Genomic DNA, 25,054 nt, shown 5'->3' with positions numbered 1-25,054 from the left:
TGTCACTCCTTTGGTGTCAAAGCTGTCTTCTGGACCAAGGACGTTCATTGTATAGTGATCCCAAGGTCCAAAGGATGTGCCCGACTTCTGGTGTTCCTGTCTTCTTGATAGAGAGATAGATCCCTGTTTCCTGCTTCTGAGGTGTATTTTTACACCCTTCAGGGTGTTCATCACAAGTATTCCTGTTAACAGTTACTTATAGCTTAAGCATATCACTTGTCATATCATATCATTACCACTCCCACCCCACCCCTTTCTTAAAAGGTTGTTTGATGGGAGTAACAAAAGCTATGCCTAGAAGAGCCATATTAAATAATTTACTGCAGAGCGGGAATTAAAAATGGTATGAAAATTTAGATAAAGATTTTTTAATAGATTAGTAACTTAATATTGGGACCATATATTTGTATTGTTCTTTTGTTTTCAGAGCATGTAATAGCAACAATGAAAACAATAATGAGCACTTTTGTGTTGGGCATTGATGTAGCACAATGCACTTTGGTGCTTATGTAATTTTAAGAGCGAGTTGCTGTTGTCATATTCATTTCCTTTGGAAGCAGTGAAGTAGATGCTTTTGGACATGTACCTAGCCTAGGTTGAATGGCTAAAACCAGGAGAGCCGGTTTCCAGAATAGTGTCTTCTACGAAGTAGGAGCTGCTAGTTTTCGGTGTTCTCGTGAGCTGGGATTTGAACTTAGGTTTAACTGCTCCCAAAGCCTTGGTCCTTTATTTTTAGGTAAGTTATTTTCACTAGGTTGCCACATTAATTCTGTCTGAAGGAAAGTGGTGGCTGCTGTGTTGTATGGAAATAATAATGTGAAATATAATTTCTCCTACCAGTTCTCCTTGGAGTTGTTTCACTAGTAGATAGCATTATTTAAAGTTATACTCAGCTTCTAGAGCCATCTTGTTATTATCTTGGACCTTCATGCAATAGCGGATGGCAGTCTGATTACACTGTGGAGCAGTGAAGTTGTTGGTGATTGATACCGGTACTAGTGGCATTGGGATCCCCTGTTCATTCATGCCGTTTAGATAGGAATGGCTTTGTTTAGCTAAAGAACTGCAGTGTCAATGACTGGCCTGCCTATGAGATCACTTTATGCTTGTGAACCTGGGAATTAACTGGCGTTCCATATGCAGAGCCTGGGTTTGCAGTCCTTTGTGTTTATATGTGAAATAATAAAACTAATTTATTAATACTAGCTTATTCAAGATCTAAGTCAAGATCTAGTGGCTCCTCTTTACTCATTTAGATGTTATTTTTTTTAGTTGAAGATTATGTTATGTGTTATTGCCTCTTTTTAATATGCTGCTATGGTCTCAAAGCACTTTGATCATACAGTTAATTCTAGAATGTATAACACTATATCTTGATATTTTTGTTTACATGCCTATTCTCAACTAAACCAAAGATTGCTTGAAAAGAGCTGTTTTACTTATTCTTATAATCAGTCAATGTTGAACTGATTTGAACAGTAAAATCCAAAGCCTGCCCTTCTGGCTCTTATGTTTAGAGTATGCATATGTATTCACTTAAGTGGGATTCAAACTATAACTGTTTAGCTGGGAAAATGCAATTCTTCTTCATTTTTTAAAAATCGTTTTATTGGGAGCTCGTGCAACTCTTATCACAATCCACCCACCCATCCATCCATCCATCCATCCATCCATGCATCCATCCATTGTGTCAAGCACATTTCTACATTTGTTGCCATCATCATTCTCAAAACATTTTCTTTCTACCTGAGTCCTTGGTATCGGCCCATTCCTCCCTCCCCTTCCCACACGAACCCTTGATAATTTATAAATTATTATTATTTTTTCATGTCTTACACTATCCAATGTCTCCCTTCACCCACTGGGAAAATTCAATTCTATCTATGAATATAAATGTAATTCTGAATATAAATATCTTATCCATTTTCAGACAGAGTTCAATACTTTATTTTTCATGTGGAAAAAATGCTAAAGCCTTTATTATGTGGCTCTTTCAAACATTTTACATATACTAACTCATTCATTCCATACAAACGTCAGCAGAAAGTAACTACAGTGAAAACACTGACACGATAGTGAAATTCTGTAGAGAGGTTAAATAACTTGCCCAGGTCATATACTAAGAAGGGTTGCTGAGCTAAGATGCGAATCCATAAGTAGATATTCGAGCTCCAGAACCTGCGTTTTTAGCCGCTACTCTATTTTTTTTGCTGTCTAATTTCCCTACGTATCTAACGAGCTCGTGAGTCTAAACAGAAAGATAGAGGTGGAAAGAGGTTTTCCTCCATTTTAATGGCCATAATATAACTTTTCAGAAAATGTATTTTGTAGAAAAATACATGCCTTTCTAAGGTCAACTTTTGGTATCAAGCTAGTGTGTGTGTGTGTGTGTGTGTGTGTAGCTTTCCATTAAGAAAAATTTACTCTTTAGAGTGATTTTGGAACCAAACACAAGAGAACTGGAAGTAAGCTATGTTACTGTAGAAAACATCACAGATATTTGACGTTGAGAACATTTTATAAGGGAATTGAAAGTGTTTTTCTTTTCTTTAAATTTTATTTATTTATTTTTTGAAAGTGTTTTTCAAATATTGAAAGTGATACTTGGTGGAGAATTTAACATTGTTCTTTTTAATTTTGAGAGAGCAATTAAAACCCCTTGGAAGATATTTAGAGCAATATTTTTTTCCCTCAGCGTTAGGAGGAACTTTTTGCATAAATGGGCCTACTTACTTAGGAATTAATGAGATTGTTCTCACAAGAATGCTCAGGCTGGAAACAAGGATGTTACTGCAGATAGCAGGCATTTGGCTTATGAAATAATAGGGGAACAGATTTAAGGTTTCTTCTGAGCCTGTGATTTATTGATTCTATGAAGAGATTTTATTTTATCCAATTTTCTTATCACATGCATCAGCACCTAGTAAAGTCTTTCATGTAGATGATTTCTATGGAAACTCATGCTCCTTCATCCCAGTGGTTGCAGAAGTAACAGCTGTTAAGGAGTCGTTCATAACATGAAGCCCATGGAAAATCATTGATCAAAATTAGTACTGATTGCTGCTAATGTTTCTTAGGGTTTACTGGGTGTCAGGCATTTTGTTAAATTCCATGTAAATATTGCCTCTTTCTTTTCTCAGTAGCTTTCTTGGGTAGGTATAATTGCCAGTTTCCATTTTGTGGATGAGTAACTTGGAGCCCCTTTCCGTACATTAGCTGGTAAAAGACTGTGGTCAGGACGGGAACTTAGGGCTTCTGACTCCAGATCCACATGCTTAATGCTGCCCAACCTATCAACCTCCTAACCCAGGTCATAAAGGGGCATCAAGATAATTAATAGACAGAGGTTCTCAGAATATGAAGATTTTGTTGTTTACACTAGGAGAAGAGATTTAGGTCATCTCCTTCAATTGAACCATGTCACTGCAAGAAAGGAGAGTACATTAGAAGGAAGAATAGAGGAAGTAAAGGTACAAAGACATTGCTGTGTGGAAATCATCCCATCTACCAGCTTTATTTTAATATATTACTTACATTTTTATTTTTACTCACATCATTTTATTAAATTAAACTAAAAAATCTGGTTATTAAGGAGATTTATTATTTTTACTCAGTAAGCAACCTTTGTCACCGAGGGAAATTTGCTCCTTTGTGGCATCTAATGTTTATTGATAGTGATGCCAAGATGTAGAGGCAATCTCTCTCTCTCTCTCTCTGTCTCTCTCTCTCTCTCTTGCTCTCATAGAGGCAGTGGTTAAAATGCTTGAGTGCTAATCAAGGGGTGGGCAGTTGGAACCCATAAGCTGCTCCAAGGGAGGAAGATGCAGCAGTCTATTGTAAAGATTTGTAGCTTAAGAAGCCCACTGGAGCAATTCTATGCTGACTTGTAATTGATACACTGAGTTGAGTCAAGGAGACTAATTAGAAGGCTACTGTAGTAATTTAGAAGAGTTGATGATGGCTTGGACCAAATGAGGTAAGAATAGAGGTGATGAGAGGAGTGGTCGGAGTCTGGGTGACTTGAAAGTAGACCAGTAGCATTTTCTGATGGATTGGGTATGCAGTATGTGAAAGAGATGTCAGTCAAGAATGGGTTTATTTCAAGCACGTGAAGTGGTGGAGTTGCTACTGACTGAAATAGGATGACAGTCAGGCTAAGTCTTGTCAGAGAAAGTCAGGAATTCAGGGTTAGCTGTGCTGTTTCAGATGTGCCATTTGAATCTGGATGTTGGGAAAGAGGCTTAAACAGAGAATGCAAATTTGAAAAGAGTTCTCTCTCTCTCTCTCCTTCTCTCCCTGCCATCAAGATGATGCTGACTCAGAGACCCTCTGTGGGTGCCCAAGACTAACTTTGCGGGAGTAGAAATCCCAGTCTTTCTCATTCGGAGCTGCTGGTGGTTTCAAACTGCTCACCATTCTGATGGCAGCGCAGCATTGTAACCACTACCTCACCAGGGTACCCAGATGATATCTTCCAAGAGACTGGATAGACTCACTAAGAGAGTGAGTGTAGATAGAAAATAAACACAGCGTTGAGAAAGCATCACTTAGAGATTAGCAGGAAGAGAAGGGAGAGCCGAGGAGACTGAGGGGGCTCTCAGCGAGAGCGGAGCCAAGTCAAAGGAGGATGAGCTTCCGGAAGGCAACCGCAGACCGCACCGTGCATGAGGACGGTCCCGCTGTCCCCAAATATCCTGAGAGGGCCTCTAAGTGAGTGTGAGAACCGAGCCTTTGGTTGATTCACAGAGGGGCCACTGGAGAATTCCTGAGAAAAAGCAGAGTAGAATGTTAGGGCACATTTACAAGAAAATGAAAGAAAAGACATGGAAAACTGCTGATGTAGGAAGCTCTGCCGAGGAATTTTGTAGCCAAGTGAAATGGTTTATGGTGTTGGAAGTAGGCCATAGGAATGTAGCTATTGTTCTTTTTAAAGATGTTAGAGTAGATGAAAGCATGATGGGCACGGATGATAGTCTACTCAGAGATCCGAAGCAGTTTTCTCAGGTATTAGTTCTAACCGTTAGGGCCCTGTTGCATACCCAAAATAGATGATTTGGAAAATATGATATCTTGGCAATGTTGATTCTTCTTTCTGTGAATGTGTTTATTTATCTGTTTATTCAAGCCTTCTTGTGTTTAAAGAATTATTCTGAGGTATTTTGCATTTTATTGTCACCCACAATGTTTTTCCGTGTATGCGTATGTGTGTAGGAATTATCTTGAATACTGAACTATGGAGAGATAGGACTGATTATTCACAGACAAGCAGTTTGGAGGAGGCAAGTGAGGGACTAAACCAAGTGATTTCAGTGAAACTGGGGAAGGCCTGCCTTCCTGGCTGATTGAAGCGGGCTCTAAAGCTCGGTGCCGAGGAAGGAGTGAGTGGGGTGAAGGAGAGAGAACACTCAGGGAAAGATTACTACATGGATGGCCATCCTGCCAAGCGAGATTGCGCTGTAAGAGGAAGTTTAGAAGACGGTGGTGGAAATTTTATTTGGGGACAGTCTTGTAGCCAAGTTACTTTGGTTGTAAGAACTGGAGTCCCCCTGAGTCAAAATAGTCTCGTTTGGATAAAACGGGAGTCTGAGGAGCGTCTAGTGATGGCACCTGGAAGTCAGGACTTGTGTCTGGCTGGTTTTGATCCTTTGTGTACGTCTGGTTGTTTTTCAGGTTTCTACTGACTAATTTCTTGATCACTCTGGCTAATGAAGTACTAAACTGGCCTTTAAGCAGTAACATCTGCTATTAGTTGGCAGTTTCCGTCTATATGGCTTTTTTAAATTTCCAAAGTGTGAATATAGTTGGCCCAGTCATCTTTTTAATCTGCCCCCATGGTCAGAGGCTGCTGGTTGGCTTGTGTGTGTTTGTGTGTGTGTGTGTGTGTGTGTGTGGTCAGGTGTGCACCTTTGGTTCAGCCTTTCGTGAGATGAATATACATCCCAGTTTTCCCAGGATAATTGTTCCAGAATTATTATTAATCATACCCCTTTTGATGTGGATAGTGCAATGTTTATTCGTTAGTTATCAGGGCTGATGAAACTTGACGACTCATTTCTTAAGTAGGCATCGTGCGGGCTGGTTGTGATGCTGCTTAGTAAGTAGGCTGACATGTAGGGTACAGCGGGGGTGGGGTAGTGTTTACTCGTTGGGCTGCTCCCCGCAGGTAGGCAGTTTGAAACCACCACTACTCCTTAGGAGAAAGATGAGGCTTTCTAATCCTGTCAACAGTTACCATCTTGGAAACCCACGAGAGAAATTCTGCACTGTCCTCTGAGTTGGAATTGACTCAATGACTGTGACTTTGGTTTGGTTTGGGTAGGGTGTCTGCAGAGAGTGCCTTGGCGATGGGTTATCAGGATGAGTGGAAGATAATAAGTAACGTGTGCCTTTTGAGTGGCGTCCTAAAGATGCAAATAGGTCAGGGTAAAGGCACATCTATAAACTGAGTATTAAGCTAGTCAGAGAAGAGAATGTGTTTGGCAGTTAGTGGCTGTTGGTATCTCTTGATCAGACAAAAGATTCTGTCTTTTGATTAGGAATTGAGAGAAAAAATGTGGGGCAATGGTTCATTCTCCAGAGCCATATACCAGCCACAAGCATTATAAGTCAGTTAAATCTAATCAGAAAGTGACTACATAGACAACAGGATAAAATTTAGCTATAATTTTTTTGTAGCTATAAAATTTGAAGACAAAGAAAAAGGTAATGGATTGGACACGAGACCCAATTAAAAATAAAAAGTTATGCAAATAATACTGAGCTGGTTTATTCCTGGGCAACATTGGTTACGCTCTTTGTCGGGACATCAACAGGAGGGCTGCAGTGTCAGTGGACATGAGCTCAGGGTGAAGCATCCTCAAAGGAAGGAATGGGAAGCCCAGTGGTGTGTGACACATTTGTTCTTTAAGTGATAAAAAGCGGAACCACTGCACATCTCCTATGGGAGGAGTCAGAGATTAAAGAAGCTTTCAAAATTATGTATGAATAAAACCATACAGGTTAGCCTCAGAGTATTTTCAACAGCCTAATATGCACGTGAAAGCAGAGGCAATCCTTGTGGTGTAGTGGCTATGCCTCTGGGCTGCCATCTACATGGTCCAAATTTCAAAACCACCAGCAGCTCCATAAGCAGGTATAGTGTCAGTAACCCACAGAGGATTGCTATGCATCAGTATTGACTTGATGGCAGTGATGAGAAAAAAATATGCATTTGGATTTATGGTGGTGGTGGAGATTATTGATAGATTAAGACTACTGAATGTACTGTGGACTGCCAGAAGAATGAGGAAATTGGGTCAGACTGAAGCACAATCAGAACGCTCCCTAGAAGAGAGGACAGCGAGACTGTCTCATTTACTTTGAATATGTTTTCAGTAGGAACTATTCCCTGGAGAAGGATGTCATGCTTTGTAAGGAGGAGGGAGAGTGAAAGGGGGAGACTCTGGCTACAACAGTGAATCCAAACACGGCAAGAATTATGAGGACAGTACAGGGAGTAGAACGTTTTGTTTATTGTACAAGCATAAATAAGTGGGAATGAACTTGAATTGATAACACCTACCAGTAACGGCAACAACAACAACATGTTCATGTCTGTGATCCACTGGGTAATTTGCATAAATTTGTTGATATAACATATATAAAATAGCACCATCTAATTGTTTTTGTTCAGAAAACGATGACAGCGAGAAGTCATGAGATCCAGATATAAGTGCATTTGCTTTAGAGAAAATAAGTGCCTTTGCTTGTTTTCATAACCCTCTGTCTAAAAGGTGACAGCAGAAGCTACTGGGTTTTTCATGTTGGGAAACTAATCGGGAAGCACGTGGTCAATGTTGGCGTGTGGAGAAGGCTGAGCTGTTTGATGCCAGATGGATTGAAGGGCTGCAGAGGCGGCAGAGGGATGTGCACAGTCGTGAGCCTGGGCGTGCGTGCACGGGTTTAAGAGTTTGCCTTGAACCAAAAAATGGCATGGTGAAGTAGTACCGTGGAGAAGTAATAGCTAAGCACCGAATGGTTTCAAAACATGCTAGAAATTAATTCCCCTTTTGAGCTAATATCCCTTAGAGAGTCTAAAATGGGTTGCTCGTAAATCAAATCTTGAAGGGCTCCAATGTAATTACAAAAAAAAAGCAGTTGGGGATGGTGGGGGGCTGAGTTACACCCCTGTTAAGAGAATTAGGCACACATCTTTTGTTTACTTTTCATTATCTACACGGAGGACGGAATTTTCTTTGTTCTGAGGGGAAAAATGGGTAACAGCCGTTTTGTTTATGTGGTTTGTACTTTCCATATGTGTGCATCTACTATGACAGTAACAGATAATGCCTTTTAACAGATCATGGGAAGAATTAGTTTCTTTTCAACTAACATGCTAGCCTTGTGGAAGCTGACAAAAGTCATTATATTATAATGATTTTTGGCTCCAGAAAATAAGAGCTTGGAAAAAGTGAAAGAGTATGGCCCTGGAAGAAAGATGGCTGTAACACAAGAGACAAATCGCTGAAACAAAAGATACAGTGTTTTTTCTTTAATTGGATTCTCCTGGACGGCTGCTCTAAAATGTGCTGACCAAAGGAACTAACTGAAAGAAAGCAAGTCTGGCTTTCTGAATCACAGTCTTTCCGTCTTGGAGGCAATTTAATGAAATGCATTTTATTGAGCATCTATTCTGGAGCCAGTCTGCCTGAGTTTGAATCTTGGTTCTTTTACTTTGCCTCTCCACCCATCAGTTTTCTGATCTGTAAAATAGTGATGCTAATAGTTGATAATCCCTATCCTCTGTGACATTCTGAGGATGAAGTGAGTTTTAATCTATTTAAAGGAGTCCCCACAGAACAGTGTTTAAACACCTGGCTAGTAACCAAATGGTTGGTGGTTCTAACCTATTACCTACCTGTTCCATAAGAGAATGAGGTAGCATTCTGTTTCCATGAAGATTTAAAGTCTCAGAAATGAAATGGGGTGAGTTTTATTCTACCTAATACAGTCTCTATCAGCCATAATTGACCCCAGTGGGGTTTTTTGGGGGGTTGGGGAAATTTCTTAGTTCTTGTTATACAGGAAGACTCATGTAAATGTTAGCTATTACTTTTTGCCTGGCAACTGAATTTGGGACCGAGAATTGAGAGATGCTCACATTGCATTAGTGGGAGATACAGGAGCAACCCAACAATTTCAGGGTTTATGGTGATGCCAAGAAAAATGCCAAGGAACAGCTCCATGGTGCGACACAGGCATGGAACAACTAAGAGTGTTAGGGAAGGTAATTTCCAAGAAACACTTAAATTTTTAAAAATTTACTTATTATTTTAATAAATAATTTAACTGGGGGCTCTTCCAGCTCTTAGCACAATCTATACATAAATTGTATCCAGCACATTTGTACATATGTTGCCATCGTCATTTCCTAAATATTTTCTTTCTACTTGAGCACTTGGTATCAGCTCCTCTTTATTCCCCTTTCCCCATCTTCCCACCCTTGTGGACCCTTGATAATTTGTAAATTATTTTTATTTTCATATTTTACACTGTCGGCTGTCTCCTTTCACCCATATTTCTGTTGCCTGTCCCTGGGGGTAAGGGGTTGTTGTACGGCCATCATTGCGATCGGGTCCCCCTTCCTCCCCGCATCTTCCCCCTACCTTCATGGCATTGCTACTCTCATTGGTCCCAAGAAGAAATGTTTTCCGTAGGATATCTGAGCAAACTGTGTCCTGCAGGATGAGTTTGGATTTAGCCCAGTGAAGAATTAGAGAAGGGCAAGACATCCCGGGTAGAGGAACCAGCTCAAGCAAAGGCGAAACCAGATGGTTTGTGTGGCGTGGCGGCTGACAGGCTCTAGGAGTAAGGTTACAGGATGTGTCAGCAAAGTGACATGGGGTTAAGAGGAGCAGATTTAAGTGGCATGAAGTTAAGATGAGCAGATTTATGAGCAACTACTGACCATTGTCAGATGACTCTTGGCTGAAAGCAGAGCACAGCAGAAAGATATTTGTGTGTGTGTGTGTGTGTAATGAGTGTGACATTCAACGTTCAACGGTGTGGACTATTACAAAGTTAACATGATAAAGGGATAAAAGATCGAAGGTGTCCAGGATTTTATTTTACCTGGATGCACAATCAACACGTATGGAAGCCGCAGTTGGGAATCAAACAATGCATTTCACTAGGTGAACCTGCTGCAAAGGGTCTCTGGAATATGTTAAAGAGCACAAATACTGCTTTGAGGACTAAGGTGCTCCTGAAGCAAGTAGTATTTTCTGTTTCTGCATATGGCTAGGAGAGCTGGACAATGAATAAGGAAGACCAGAGAAGTATTGATATATTGGAATTTTGATGTTGGAGAAGAATATTGAATATACCATGAACTCCCAGAAAACTAACAAATCTTAGAAATACTGCCAGTATGTTTTTCGACCCAAAGATGTGGAGACTTAGTCTCATATACTTTGAACATGTTATCAGGAGGTAGCAGCCCCTGAAGAAGGACGTTGTGTCTGGTAGATAGTCAACGCAAAGAGAGAAAGATGTTTCAGGAGACACAGTGGCCCAACAATGAGTTGGCACATAACAACATTGGTAAGGATGGCATATTACCAGCAGTGCTTTGTTCTGTTGTAGCTAAGATGGCTTTGAGTTGAAATTGACTGGATGGCACCTAATGACAAGGACAACAGTTGGTTAGATTACATTTGGAAAAATCTTTAAATATTAGTATACTAAATTCTGTAAATAGAGTTTAAGGATCGCTTATATGTAAATAAGCTCTGTTTTATTCACATATTATTCTCACAGTTCTTGTATTGGCTAGCAGTAACAGAAGTCTCTACATATGATCAGAGGAAAAAAGAATCTTTTCTAGGAAGCGACAGTAGAGAGCCTGCCGTTGTGAGATGCTCTCACGTCGGCTCCAGTGCCTGGTGAACCTATGTACAGCAGAAGGGAACACTGCCTCGTCTGGCAACATCCTCACAGTTGTTGAGTTGGCCCCAGTGTTGCAGTCACTGTATCAGTCTGTCTTGCTAAAGGTCTTCCTCTTTTGTTTTTGCTGCCCTTCTACTTTACCAAGTATGATGTCCTTCTAGGGACTGATTGCTCCTAATAAATAACACATCCAAAGTCCATAAGATGAAGTCTTACCTTCCTTGCTTCCAAGGATCATTTCTTCCAAGACAGATTTGTTTGATGTCCTGTCAATCCATGGAATTTTCAGTATTCTTCACTAGCACCATAATTCCAATGCATTAATTTTTCTGCAGGTTTCCTTATTGTCCAATTTTCACATGCATATGAGGTGATTGAGAATTTTATATCAAAGAGTAATTGTATACTAAGTAAACATCCCAGCCCAGTCCAGTTCAAGTCCATTAGTCTGGTATTAGCTCATATGTCCGATACCAGTCTATAAATTCCTCTATAGAGTCACACAGCACATGCAATGATGCCAAATGCTGGAAGATCACAGACCATGCTGGAAAGTCATGTAGATCCAGTGGCAGTGTCTTAGCATCGGCGTGGATCTCCGTATGGCTCCTCCAGCTCCAGGGCTCTGGTTCTATCAGTGTGTCTCTATATGGCTAGTCAACAGGAATGTCAAGCAAAGAGTATGGGTCTGGCCTTCAGTGAGCTATTTATCTGTAGAGCCTCCAAATGAGGTCCTCAAACTGCGACCTGATTGACAGGCTACACTTCACCCCATTCACTCTTAATGTCTCAAGTTGACACCAGATTATGTAACTGCCACAAGCCTCATAGTCTTCAAAGTGGCATTCGTGCTGTTCAGCATTTTAAAAAGGTCTTGTACAGTACATTTGTCCAATGCAACATGTCATTTGATTTCTTTTGTGTGTGTGGTTTCATATTATCTTTAAAAAAAAAAAAAGAGGACCTGATGCAAGGGGCTTAAGTGGAGAGCAAATGCCTTGAGAATGATTGGGGCAGGGAATGTGCGGATGTGCTTTATACAATTGATGTATGTATATGTATGGATTGTGATAAGAGTCGTATGAGTCCCTAATAAAATGTAAAAAAAGAAAAGAGGAGAAAAAAATGATTAGGGCAAAGACTGTACAGATGTGCTTTATACAATTGATGTATGTATATGTATGAACTGTGATAAGAATTGTATGAGCCCCAATAAATTGTTAAAAAAAAGAATTGTACAAATCCCCAATAAAATGATTTTTAAAGAAAAAAAATCATTTTATTGGGGACTCGTACAACTCTTATCACCATCCATCCATCCATCCATCCATCCATCCATCCATCCATCCATCGTGTCAAGCACATTTGTACATTTGTTGCCATCATCATTCTCAAAACATTTGCTTTCTACTTGAGCCCTTGGTATCAGCTCATTTGTTCCCCTCCCTCCCAGCTTCCCCCTCCCTCATGAATGTCATTTGATTTATTGATTGTTGTTTCCACGAGCATGCAATGTGAATCCAAGCAAGATAAAATCCTGACAACTTCAATCTTTTATCCATTTATTATGATGCTACTGTTGGTCCATTTGTGAGGATTTGAATTGTGATGGATACTGAAGGCTTTAACACTTGATTTTCATGAGCAAGTACTTTGAAATTCTCCATGTTTACTGTCCCTACTACCCAGCATCGTTGCAGTAAGAGGAGGTCGGACCCTAGTTATTTGTAGGTTTCTGAGCTTCCTTCTTTGTCATGCCTAACACTTCATGTGCCTACTTTTTAGACACTTGGTCACAATGTGATTGCGATTAGCTTATGTTGTGAATTACAGAGTCCAGTTGAGTGCAGAGGCGCTTCCATGACTATGCATGTGTTGTTCTCCACACTACCGGGCACACCATTGACCTCTGGGTTGGGTCAGAAGAGTGCCATGAAAACTGAGCAGCTCTACTCCCCCTATTCCTTGACAAAACAAAACCCAGATCCACTGCCACGGTGTCAATGCCGACTCCTAGTGGCCCTATAGGACAGGGTAGACTGCTCCTCTGAATTTCTGAGAGTGTAGCAGTTTATGGGAATAGAAAGTCCTCTTTCTCCCATGCGGCATCTGGTGGTTTTGAATTGACCTCGTGGATCGCAGCTTACCACATCATCACTACCACAGGGCTCTCTAGTCTGTGCCAGTTATAAGAAATTAATAAGAAGACACGTAAGTTGTATAAGTTTAAAGGCTTGGAAACCCTAAAGACAGCTAGCTCTCCTCTGTCCTATAGTTTGCTATGAGTTGGAATTGACTGTGTGACAGCGGGTTTTAGTGTGGGTTGATATTCCACTGGAGCCAGGGGAGATGGGGAGGCGTAGGGCTCTAGCCATATTCTATCTTAATCCACTCTACCACCATTGCTACTCGATGGCGCCTACCCTACACTGATTAGAAGACCCACCAAGATGGTTTTCTCCAAGGATTTTAAATAGGAAACCTGGCACAATCCCTTAACCTTATGGATGTCCTTTGAGTCTGTGTAGAGTTTCTGTCCTCTCGCTACCCTCGGTCTTGCCAGCGCTCTTAGATCTGAAAGAATCTAAACAGTGTATTAACTAATCAGAGATTTTGGTTCTTATATCTTCTTACCAGCCAGTTAATGTTGTTTTTGTTTTCATTTTTCGCCAATCTGGAAAATGACTCTGAAATTGTTCTGCTATTGCAATACTTAGGAGGACCATTTATAGAAGGCCTTAGTTCTCGGTAGTCCAAGCCCAGCGTTTTGGGGCCATCCAAAGAAAAGGAAGAAAGGACCCAGGAACGTCTCCTCCCAGGCGCTTGCTCTAGAGAAAAGGGTCTGTTAAGACAACAGCTTCAGCCTTTCTCATTTAAAAACCTGTTTGAAAATTTCAAACTCCACAATAACGTCCTTGCTTGTGGCTATAGCTACCTGCCCCTCAAAGCTGCATAGCCGTGCTGATTGTACTGAGTGAAGACACGTTTCAGTGAGAATGAAAACCAAATCATATACTATGTCACAAATATTATTCTTTTAAGCCTTTTTGCCTGGACCTCAGTTGGTTTATCACATCGGAGGAGGGCTCAGTCAGATCCCTACCTTTTGATAACGGATCATGCTGGTTGCTGTGCTATTTATAAACACAATTGACAGTTTTCCAAAGACATGTTACAGATGAGCTCATGTTAACTATGTGGGGAAAACATTGAGTAGAGTTTATTCTGGATCCTCTATGATTCACTTGGATGTTTTTAATGATTTATATGATTCTCCCAGAACCTTATCTCTTAAAACAGACCCAGTGATTCGCCAGCTTGTGCGTGTGGAGACTGTATGGGAGGATGTCAGCCCCTGACCCGATTCTATTGTCAGGGGCCTGAAGTGAGTAGGCATGGTTCTTGAGGTGACTCCCGCTCAGCTCTTCAAGTTACAGCTCTCTAGGATCACTGAGACTTGCTATGGAAACCCATGGGTGATATGGTCCATTTTAACACTGGCTGTGTCAGAGCACTTCCTAATTCTCTCTGCTACTTATCATTCAGAACGATCTGTCAATTGGTGCTAAATTGCTTTGTAAAACGTCAGTGCCTTGCCAGTGGGTGTTCCAAGATATCATTGTTCAGTAATTACAGGACTTGTCTGCTCAGAGTTTTCCAAATAGAATGAGGTAATATAATGTCAACTTTGCAGACTTCAACTCTATGCCAATGCGAAAGGATTGTTGTTGTTCATTTCTACTAATTCTTATACTGTATTCTATTTTGTCTTCAACTTTGTTTTTAATTCTTTCCCTACTTTCATGCCAGTCAAGCCGACTTTTAAAGAAAGCCTTCTTTTGTCAGACGCAGCACCCAAGGCAGCCAGAATCCCCTCTGGGGTTTGCAGCCCTTGTCAGGACTTCCTCGGTGCTGTTGGAGTCGTGATCAGTTCTGTTGGTGCAACATGAGCAAAGTTTCTAAGTGGGCTGCCTTTAAAACACATTTTCATGCTTCATTTGTTTTTTCTTTCACGTCTTCTTTGGGTTTAGAGTGTATTCTTTTTTAAAGACTGGTTTGATGAGCAAATTGATGGCAAAAGATCTCTTTAAAGTGTTTAAAGAAGCAAAAGTATCATTTTGAAGGCACACCTGAGCGAACAGTGGTGTTTTGGTTACCTTGTGTGCCTATGAAAGGTAGACAATCAGTAACAAAGACAGGAGAAGGAATGATGCATTTGGGTTATTGCGTTAGAGAAGAATATTGCATATACTATAGACTGCCAGAAGAACTAGCAACGCCGCTTAGAAAAAGTGCACTCAGAATGCTCCTTAAAGTGAGGATAGCAAGATTTTGTCACATGCATTTTAAACATGTTGTCAGGAGGGACTAGTCCCTGGAGGAGGACATTATTCTTCATAAAGTAGATGATCAGTAGGGAAAAAAAAGGGAGGATATTTTCAATGAGATGGGTTAGCCCAGTTTTGTAATATTAGACTCACGCATGGGAATGATTGCAAGAATCGGGTGGGACCAGGGAGCGTTAGGGTTGCGATGATTTGAAACTGACCTGATGGCACCTAACAGTAACTGCTCTCACCTTGATCATGGCGGAGTTTCTTGAAGACACAGATGGTAATGAGGGCTTATTATCAAGAAAGATTGTTCATTAGAACAAGGCCAGTATCTGGACAGCAGAAAAAGGTGAAGTCCTGTCTTCGTCACTTAGTGCTGCTAGAAAGACTGGAGGAGATCCGCATTTGTAACCATTTCAAAGAAAGGTGACCCAACAGAAGGCAGAAATTATAGAACCATATCACTCATGTTACACGAAAGTAAAACTTTGCTGAAGATAGGCAAAAGCACTACAGCAAGTCCATCAACAGGAAGCAGCCAGAAATCCCAGGTGGATTCAGAAGAGGACGTGGAACTAGGGACATCATTGTTGAGGTCAGGTAGCTCTTGGCTGAGATATGTGCTTGTGTTCTATTGACTATGCAAAGGCATTTGACTGTGCAGATCACAATAAGCTATGACTGGCATTGAGAAGAATGAAATTTCAGAACATTTCCTTGTGTTCATGCAGAACCTGTCGATGGACCAAGAGGGAGTCATTTGAACAGGACAAGGCAGTACTGCCTGCATGGACTAAGATCAGGAAGTGTATGCATCAGGATTGTATCTTCACACCATATTTACTCAGTCTGTATGCTGAGTAAATAATTTGAGAAATCGGACTATATGAAGAATCGAATATCACGATTGAAAGAAGGCTTCTTAGCAACCTAAGGTTTGCAGATGGCATAGCCTTGCTTGCTGAGATCAAGGAGAGCTTGAAATGCTTGCTGACAAGGATCATGGACTGCTATCTTTAATATGGATTACAACTCAGTATAAAGGAAACCGTTCTTATAACTAAGCCAGGAGGTAACATCATGATAAGCAGAGCAAAGATTGACGTCAAGGATTTGATCTTGCTTGAATCCACAGTCATTATATATATATACATACCAGTAGATAACTGATGTTAGCTGATGCAAATATTCTTTAGAAAGACAGATATAAAAAAAGAAAAAGCTTGTTTTTAATGCACTAAGAATAATTAGCTATGAAAACAGAGTATGAATATCTAAACCTCTTTGCTTTATCCAATAAACATATGGTAGGAAAAAGAACAGATTGTTTGGAAATTAGCAGTATTTGGTTACAAATCCCCTCCTCTTAATATAATTTTGCCTTAGCACATGCTCCTGTGAAAAGCCTCGGTGTTCTGGAGACACTGTAAATAAGTTGATACTATTCTGTAACCTTGAACAAGTCTCTTTAACATATCATTAAATTCCAAACTATCAATGAGTAATTTGCTATATTTCTATCTACTTTTCTGAAAAATCATGGAAGTCTTTGCAAAAGGCTACACAATTCCAATTAGACCTAGGAGATGAATCAGAAATCAAATTAGTTAATAGATACATTTTAAACAAAAGGAAACCCACAGTGTTTTTGTTGTTGTTGGTTGGAGAAAGCAAGGAAAATGCCCAGGTTTTAAATATCATGGAATTTTAGCAAGTAGGTAAAACTATTTATTTCAGCTATTTTGAAGACTAAGCAAGGGGCTTTATAAGATTAAATGATTTAACCACGGAAAGTACAATATGGCGAAGCCAAAATGATAATCCTAATCTACTTGATTAAAGAAAAGGACAATTCTTAAGCAAGTAAAGAATTCATACACTCACAATTTAAATCACACTATGATTCTTCTGCTACTAAAGCTACTAAACATTAAATCACACATATTAAATCATGGGCATTATAGATGAGGAGTCAAGACCAGAAAGATTAAGTAATTTGAACTCACAACAATTCAGTAAAGCCAAACTCACCATCATCAAGTTGATCCTGCCCATTAGCAGCCCTGTGCAGGGTTTCTGACACTGTAAACCTTCACGGAAGTAGACAGTCTCATCTGTCTCCTATAGAGCAGTTGATGGATTTGCACTGTCAACTTTGCGGCCAGCAGCCTCAAGCCTAATCCACAGCACCACTAGGGAACTCTGGTAACCTACAGGACAAAGTAGAACTGCCTCTGTGGGTTTCCAAGACCACTGATCTTGATGGGAGTAGGACACCTTACCGTTCTCCCATGGATCTGCTGGTGGTTTTGAGTTGGTGACCTTTCATTTAGCATTTCAACTCATAACTCACTAAGCCACCAGGATTCCTGACCACCAACCAACAAACAAATAAGCAATAAAATCAGCCCCATCAAGGCAATTCTGACTCATAGCAACCCTAGAAAATAAGAGTGGAACTGCCCTTGTTGGTTTCCAAGATCATAAACTTTTACAGGAGTAGAAAGCCTCATCTTTCTCCTGTGAAGCAGCTATTTTGAACTGCTGACCTTGCAGTTAGCAGCCCAACTGTGTTGCCCAGGTTCCTTGACCTTGGCTCTATTATTGGTTATAGAAACTAATAATTTGATTAGAAAAATTATTGTATTATGTAGATTCTCATGAGAGAATCAACAGGTTCTGCATGAACACAATGAAATACTCTGCACTTTTCTACAGTCATGTATGGACGAGAAGAGTTGTTATTAAACCTGAGATTTTATCTTCAAAATTACTTTCAACATAAGCTTTATACAGATTTTTGAGTTATTAACTGTTCTCTGTTGCTGCTGAATAAGCTAAATAGTAAATTTATCATATCAGTATTTTAAAACTAACAGAACAGGAATTGACATAAGGCAAATCTTTATATGCTATAATAATAACTAACTTACAGAATAGTTAAAATACTTGGCATTGTCTTTGGAATGCTAGCATGTTAGTATTGCTACTGAACCAAAACGAAGCCATCGGGTTGTTTCTGCCTCATAGCCACTTGGCAGGACAGGGCTGAGTAGAGTCTTCCACGCTGTATTCTTTACCGAAGCAGCCTGCCACATCTCTCTCCTGTGGAGCTGCTGGTGTGTTTGAATTGCCAACAGTTTGGTAAGCAAATAATTGCTTAACCACTGTGCCACCAGGGCACATACTTTTATTCTCTCTCTCTCTCTCTCTCTCTCTCTCTCACACACACACACACACACACACACTCTTACATACAAACAGGCTCAGAGCAGAAGTAACTTGTTCATATTTACACAATTGCGGGGGTTTGCACCAAAGCCACTCATTCGCAAGCCCGTGCTGAAGTTGGGTCTTAAAATAACCCAAATTTCCAATATGCAGTACTAGGACTTCTGTTTATCTCTAGCAAATAAAGTGGTAAGTTGAATGGTCCTGGAGAAATTTAAGCCCAAACAGTTTTATTTCCAAGTTAATTCTTATTGTTTTCATTATTAATATTTGACAAATAAGATTGTACCAGGTACTGAACATGGTTGTGAAAGAATTAGAGGGAGGTTCCTTCATTCTCCACTCGCTGGCATCTTAGCTGTGAAGCATTTGACAGGGTGTTGGTCAAAACGATTTCAACACATATATAAAATGTTAAAGTTAGTAACTCACTCTTATTGAGTTGAATTTAAAAGCATCAAGTGAATTGGAATAAAAATAAAGTTGTATGTGTTGTTTATGTAAAACCAAGACAATGTGTGCTACCACCTGAGATGGTTACTTACACATAAAAATATGTTTAAAACAATGTTTGAAGCAGTTGAACTGAGAATAACAGGTGGTAAAAGATACTAAAAGTAATAGATACACATGAAGTGTGAAAATATAATTACACAGTTCAAGCAAATAGAGTTGCCTAAGTTTTTGCTACAGGCCCTGAGATTTTCCTCCTCCACCTCTGCTGTTCCCATGTCCCTCTCTGCCTGTTCACCTCCTGTCACCCTTCTCCTGTCAGCCCTTTCTCCTATGGGCACCATAACCAGAATCACCCTCGACGCCACTGCATTTTCCTGATTGACTGCAACAAATGAACTCTTGTTTGTATGCAAAAATTCGCATGGACTTAGCTAAACAAAGCCAGAATCTTTTTGACAGAATATCGTGTAGCTCAGGAATTGAGTAAAACACCAGGAATCAGGTCTGGTTGAGTTGTGCAAAGTATGCTGATATGCGTCAGGTTGGCGATAAAGGTGGCCAGATATGGATCCTGTGGTTCTAAGATGAATTGCGGGATGCAGAAGGAGCCTGAGGACATCACTTCTTACATTTTAGCAGTCCTTGCAGTGGTTAAACGTTTGGCTACTAACTGAAAAGTTGGCAATTTGATCCAATTAGCCAATCCATGGGCGAAAGACTAGACAGTCTGTGTGCTGACAGGTTTTAGCCTTGGGAACTCTGTGGGGCAGTTATATGCTGATTATAAGGTTGCTATGAGTCAGCATCACCTTGATGACACACAACAGTCATCTTCAGTGTGTCCTCTATATTCATATTTTTGCTTCTGCTAGGTCTTCAAAAGATCAGGAAGTACCACAGAGGAACAAAAGATGGCTGACCTGGAGACAAAGGGTGCAGAGACTAGCAGAGAGGAAACTATGGGGTTTTGGACCCTGTGTGTTTCCTTATGTCAGCATTTAGGAGCGTTTTCTTCATCTGACTCTTGGCTTGTGTGTTTAGTCCTTAGCCAGGGAGGGGGCTGTGGGGCTCTTTAGTTGACATCTTCGCTGACATGGCCTTTAAGCACGAAGGATACATTTCCAGTTCAGCAAAAAGAGAGCCGTTATAGTGGACAGGCCAAATACATCATGTCTGTGATGGCACCTTACTTTACCATGAAAAAAAAATCCTTTGATATATTCTTTACAGCGATGTACTAGTCCAAACATCAGGCTAACCTGCTCAGGCTTTTTCTGAATGTTATGTTGTATTCATGAAGAAGCTTGGTGAAATCATATTTTTAATGAGAACTTGAGAGCTCACTAGTTTCTGTTAATAGCTTTTAAAACTTAAAAATGCTAAAATAATGAATACTTGTTTTGATTAAAATAGAAAAATTTCAATAAATCTTTAGAATTAGGTTAAGTTGTTTAGATAGTCCTTAAGTAACATTTACTGAATAATGATGTTTCTGCTCTAATAATTATGGTTGTTACTTATTTTATTACAAAATAACGGTCACCCAGGCATGTATGATGTGATATAACCCCAACCAGATGCACTGCTGCTGAGATGACTGAACTCGTAGTGATCCTGTGGGACCGGGCAGAACTGCCCCGCGTGGGTTTGCGACACTGGGACTCTGTGTGAGTGTAGAAAGCCTCATCTTGTTCCCCTGGCCTCTGGTGGATTTTTTTTTGTATTTAAAAGCCATTTTGGTATTAAATTCGAATTATTTTGGTTTATAAAATAAAAGAAGAAGATCACAACACGTGGTCATCATGATGGTACCCAATAATAACTCGGGTTGAAAGTAAGGAGAAACTAAAGGTGGAGGAATCGCTTTGCATGGTACAGGGCCATCGCAACCAAAAGACAGCAGCCCTCCGCTGTCTCACAGCACCGCAGATTGTGCAGCCCAGGGTTCGGCACTGTGTGATTATGGGACACTGGGCAGTGGCTTTTCCAAATTGGAAACGGGCTGTGTAATTTCTTATGGAGTATCTCCTAGTCTTCTGAGCATAATAACATGCTTAAAATACTGTATTTAATATTTTTGAAGTCTCTCACAGAAAAAAATGCAAAGGGCATACAAATGTCAAGTACCCCAGTCACTGACGTTATTCAGGCACACTGACTCAGGAAGCCAGAGGAGAAATGTGAATTCAGGACTCTGGTAGCATGTGAATTCAGCTTGTCTCCCCTGTCAGGGCAGTGCTTTGTGCCCTGATAGTATTTGCCTTTGCTTCTTTCTCCCCCAAAGGTCAGAATTTCTACAGAATTTGAATAGAGAAACCACTCATTTTATTTTGGGACATCAGACTGGCAGCAAATAAGTGTAAGTCAATAAGAGTCAAAGCTGGTAAAAAATGATTCGTGTTATTTAACTTCCTCCTCTAACGTTTTTACACACACACACACACACACACACACACACACACACACACACCGTATATACTCGAGTATAAGCCGAGGTTTTTCAACACATTTTTTGTTTGTCTTTTAATCGTTTTATTAGGGGCTCATACAACTCATCATAATCCATACATACTTCAATTGTGTAAAACACATCTGTACATTCATTGCGCTCATCATTCTTAAAACATTTGCTCGCCACTTAAGCCCCTGGCACCAGGTCCTCATTTTTTCCCCTCCCTTCCTGCTCCCCCCTCCTTCATGAACCCTTGATAATTAAATTATTATTTTGTCATATCTTGCCCTGTCTGACGTCTCCCATCACCCACTTTTTTATGCTAAAAAAGCCCCCAGTTTTTTGTGGTAAAATTAGGCACCCCGGCTTATCCTCGACTATATGTGGTCTATATATGTTGCTTGATTAGCGCAGTCAGAGTCACAGTGTCGCCAAGTTTTGTAAAGCGCTGCACAGTGTAGTTTGTATCGGGAGAGGAGACAGTGTGGTGGCAGTTCTTCCTCAGCGCAGATAAAGAGCACTTTACCCAGTGCCTGCGACACCAGGTAGACTTCAGTGAGGCCTCCTGAACTCAGTATGTGGAGTGGCATTTCTGTTAGCTGAGCTTTTCAGAGAGGAGGTATAATTGCTAATAGTATTTAGCCATGATAAATGTGCTTGTCTCACACTACATATTTTCTTTGAATAGCAGCATGGTTGAAAACAGAGAATTCTAATTAGACAATTATTGGGTCACAGGAGAGGATGTTTTTAAATTTACTCCATACGGTGGATGGTTTTACTCTAAAATCTAGTACAGTTGCCTGATGTAATGTTATAGTATCTATAATTAATTACAAGGTGAATTATCCATATTATTAAGAATAAATTTGTTGCTCTGAATTATAGTTACTTTACCATATTTAGCAGGACTCCATTAAAAGAGGGGAAATCATAGTATTTATTTCTTCAATAAATGAGTTTTTTTTGAGTACCTATGTACTAGTGTCTACCAGTTGGGGGGAGGGGAGGATCTCTTCTGTCACTGGCCTTATGTTCTTATATTTGATACTTACCACTTTTGATTTATAATTTTCATTTCTTTTGTCATAACAATTTTATTCTCTCTGCCCCCATGCATGTATATATGCATGTATGTATGGATGTGTGCGTGTGAGAGAACTCACTGCCATCAAGTTGATGCCAATTCATAGCAACCCTATAGGATAGGAAAGGGCTGACCCTGTGGGATTCCCAGACTGTTACTCTTTCTGGGTATAGAAAGGCCAGTGTTTATTTTTCATAGTGGACCTTGTGAGTCACAGCCCACAGTGTAACCACTGGGGCATCAGGGCTCCACTCTCTGTGTGCACATATGCATACACATGTTCATGAGAAAGTTTGTGAGGAATTTCCATCATTTTCCACATCTGCTGTTCTGCAGACTTTTAAATGTCCCCCTCATATGCATAATATAATATGTATACTGTATGCATGTATGTTTATGGGGTGGCGGGGGAGACAAACAGAGAGACAGAGATAAAACAACACTTAAGATGAGAAACGAAGATTGTTTTTATTTGAAAATGTATATATAATTCAGGGAGTTAATTCTTAATGGAAATGATGTACATTTTAAGAATTTAAAATTTGCATTTAAATACTTCTTATTCGATTTTTCCAACGAATATTCTGGCTCTACAGTTTGCCTGTCTTCCACATTAAGTGTTTTTCTTTTTGTTTTCCTGAAATGAAAAACACAACATGGTGGCAGATGAAGTACCGTTTTTGCCTAAGAGTCCCGAAGTATTTAAAGATTGTCAGTGAGAGGTTTGGTTTCCACCAACATCTAGCCAGTTTTTCACTAGGGATGGACCTAAGGAGAAAAGACCGCCAAGCTGAGTTACAGGTTGGATTTGATCAAGTCTACAGAAAACCAGTAAAAACTCTTGATTACAAATCTAGGAAATGACATTAGATTTTGCTTAGTGTACCAGAACAACTCTTCAACAAAGCTTTATTGTTAACTTTCCTTTAAAAAAAACCAAACCAAACCTTGTAAACCTTCTTTCCGCACCAACCCATATGCAGGTAGGTTAAAATGTTGTGAAATGCCGAACAAAGACCTGCTGTTTCTTCCTGATCTTGCCCTTGGTGTGCTCAGTGTGTTATATGCTGCCTGCTTGCTCTGTGGAGTAGGCTCCTTAGATGAATTGGAGGCTCATGCAAGCATCAGGAGAGGAGATAAGATGTTTTCTCCCAGGCTAGGGATTCTGGTTTAGGGTTGTCTCCTAAGCAGAGATACCAATGAATAGAATAAACCAGGGGAAGAAATATAAACATTCACTAGATATATTATTTGACCAGCAGAACACACACAACACACACACGTTTAGAGGCCCCCATGCATTTGGTCATCCAAGTGTAAGCTAATACATGAATACATAAATCACATTCTTCATCTTTATGCTATAATTTTTGTGTCAGAATTCCCTCCCAAACTCTTCCCAGGCCTTTCTTCCAAGCTGGATCTAGTTACATTGCACCTTGCACCTTGTACTGCCTCTAATTATAGCTTACTTCATTTGCATGTGCTCCCCCCAATAATAAGGTCAGTGTTGTAGGCTCTTCTGGGTGGGAGTAGGGCTGGGGTGAGGGTAGAGATAGGTAATGTCATAATTTCAGGCAACTAGGAATATAGAATGCCCAGTATTGCATGGACCAAGGGCTTGAGCTTTAGTAGGTCAAATCCTATCTGTCTCCCGGGGATGCTTTCTTGTTGTTAAAACAATATGGGTAATTCTGCTACTGTTTCCTTGATTTGAGCACCCCCTTCTTAAAGTCTGAGGCTCAGGGTGACATTGCATTACCATATATACTCGAGTATAAGCTGGCCCGCGTATAAGCTGAGGTAGCTAATTATTTCCTGGGAAACCAGAAAAACTGATGGACTCGAGTATGAGCCTAGGGTGGAAAATGCAGAAGCTACTGGCGAGTTTCAATAATCAAAACAAATGAAAATAAAATTAATAAAAATTGAGACATCAGTGGGGTAGTGTATTTAAATATTTATTTTAAATAAACATAACCAAAAGGACAAGTCATTTAACATTAATAAACCAGCACAGTAAGTGGAAAATATGTTCAACAAAAACAATAAGGTATCAACAATGATACCTTAAGAGGACTATTCCCTGAGCTCAATCAGCAACCAAGCTAAAATGTAAAGAACTAAAATCCTTTAAAACTGGATTCCTCATCATCATCCATATCCCAATGCAGAGCTTCAGCTGGTGTGAGGTCATCATAGACGCTGGCCTCACTGAGATCACCATCATCACCATCACTGCTGTCATTTTCATACAAAGCGCAGTCTTCACTGCCATCCATAGCATTACTAATACTACATTTCTGGAAGGCATGTCGCACCGTGTCTTCTGGAATGTCTTTCCATGCATCTCAAACCCACTTTGCTATTAACTCTATGTCAGGCTTCATGAGATCTCCTCCTTTTGTTAGTTGGGCTTGACCAGATGACATCCATTCATGCCACATCCTTCGCAAATGGTCTTTAAAAGGCTTATTCAAAGATACATGTCATAGGACGGCTCTGATTGGTTAGATGTGAGTAAACAAACATTCAAAGCCCTGCAGTGTCAGCAGGGCTTTGAATGAA

The 25,054-nt window shown here is 40.1% G+C and overlaps 1 protein-coding gene across 2 annotated transcripts in view; it reads left to right on the top strand.

Moving 5' to 3' along the window:
* The window catches only part of BCKDHB (branched chain keto acid dehydrogenase E1 subunit beta), a 268,641-nt gene that overhangs the window by 130,113 nt on the left and 113,474 nt on the right, over positions 1–25,054 (top strand). The window contains exon 9 of one of the 2 annotated variants that reach the window (XM_075554844.1): positions 15,992–16,476. The exons of the other annotated variant lie outside the window; for it this stretch is intronic. Within the exon in view, the coding sequence (XP_075410959.1) occupies positions 15,992–16,024 (33 nt within the window). The 3' untranslated portion in view covers positions 16,025–16,476. Of the gene's footprint in view, positions 1–15,991; positions 16,477–25,054 lie in introns of those variants that run through there. 2 annotated transcript variants of the gene reach the window in all.

This window comes from Tenrec ecaudatus, chromosome 7 (assembly GCF_050624435.1).
Source record: "Tenrec ecaudatus isolate mTenEca1 chromosome 7, mTenEca1.hap1, whole genome shotgun sequence".
NCBI lineage: Eukaryota > Metazoa > Chordata > Mammalia > Afrosoricida > Tenrecidae > Tenrec > Tenrec ecaudatus.
Note: the sequence above shows the minus strand (reverse complement) of the source record. Positions and strands in the feature narration are given on the sequence as shown.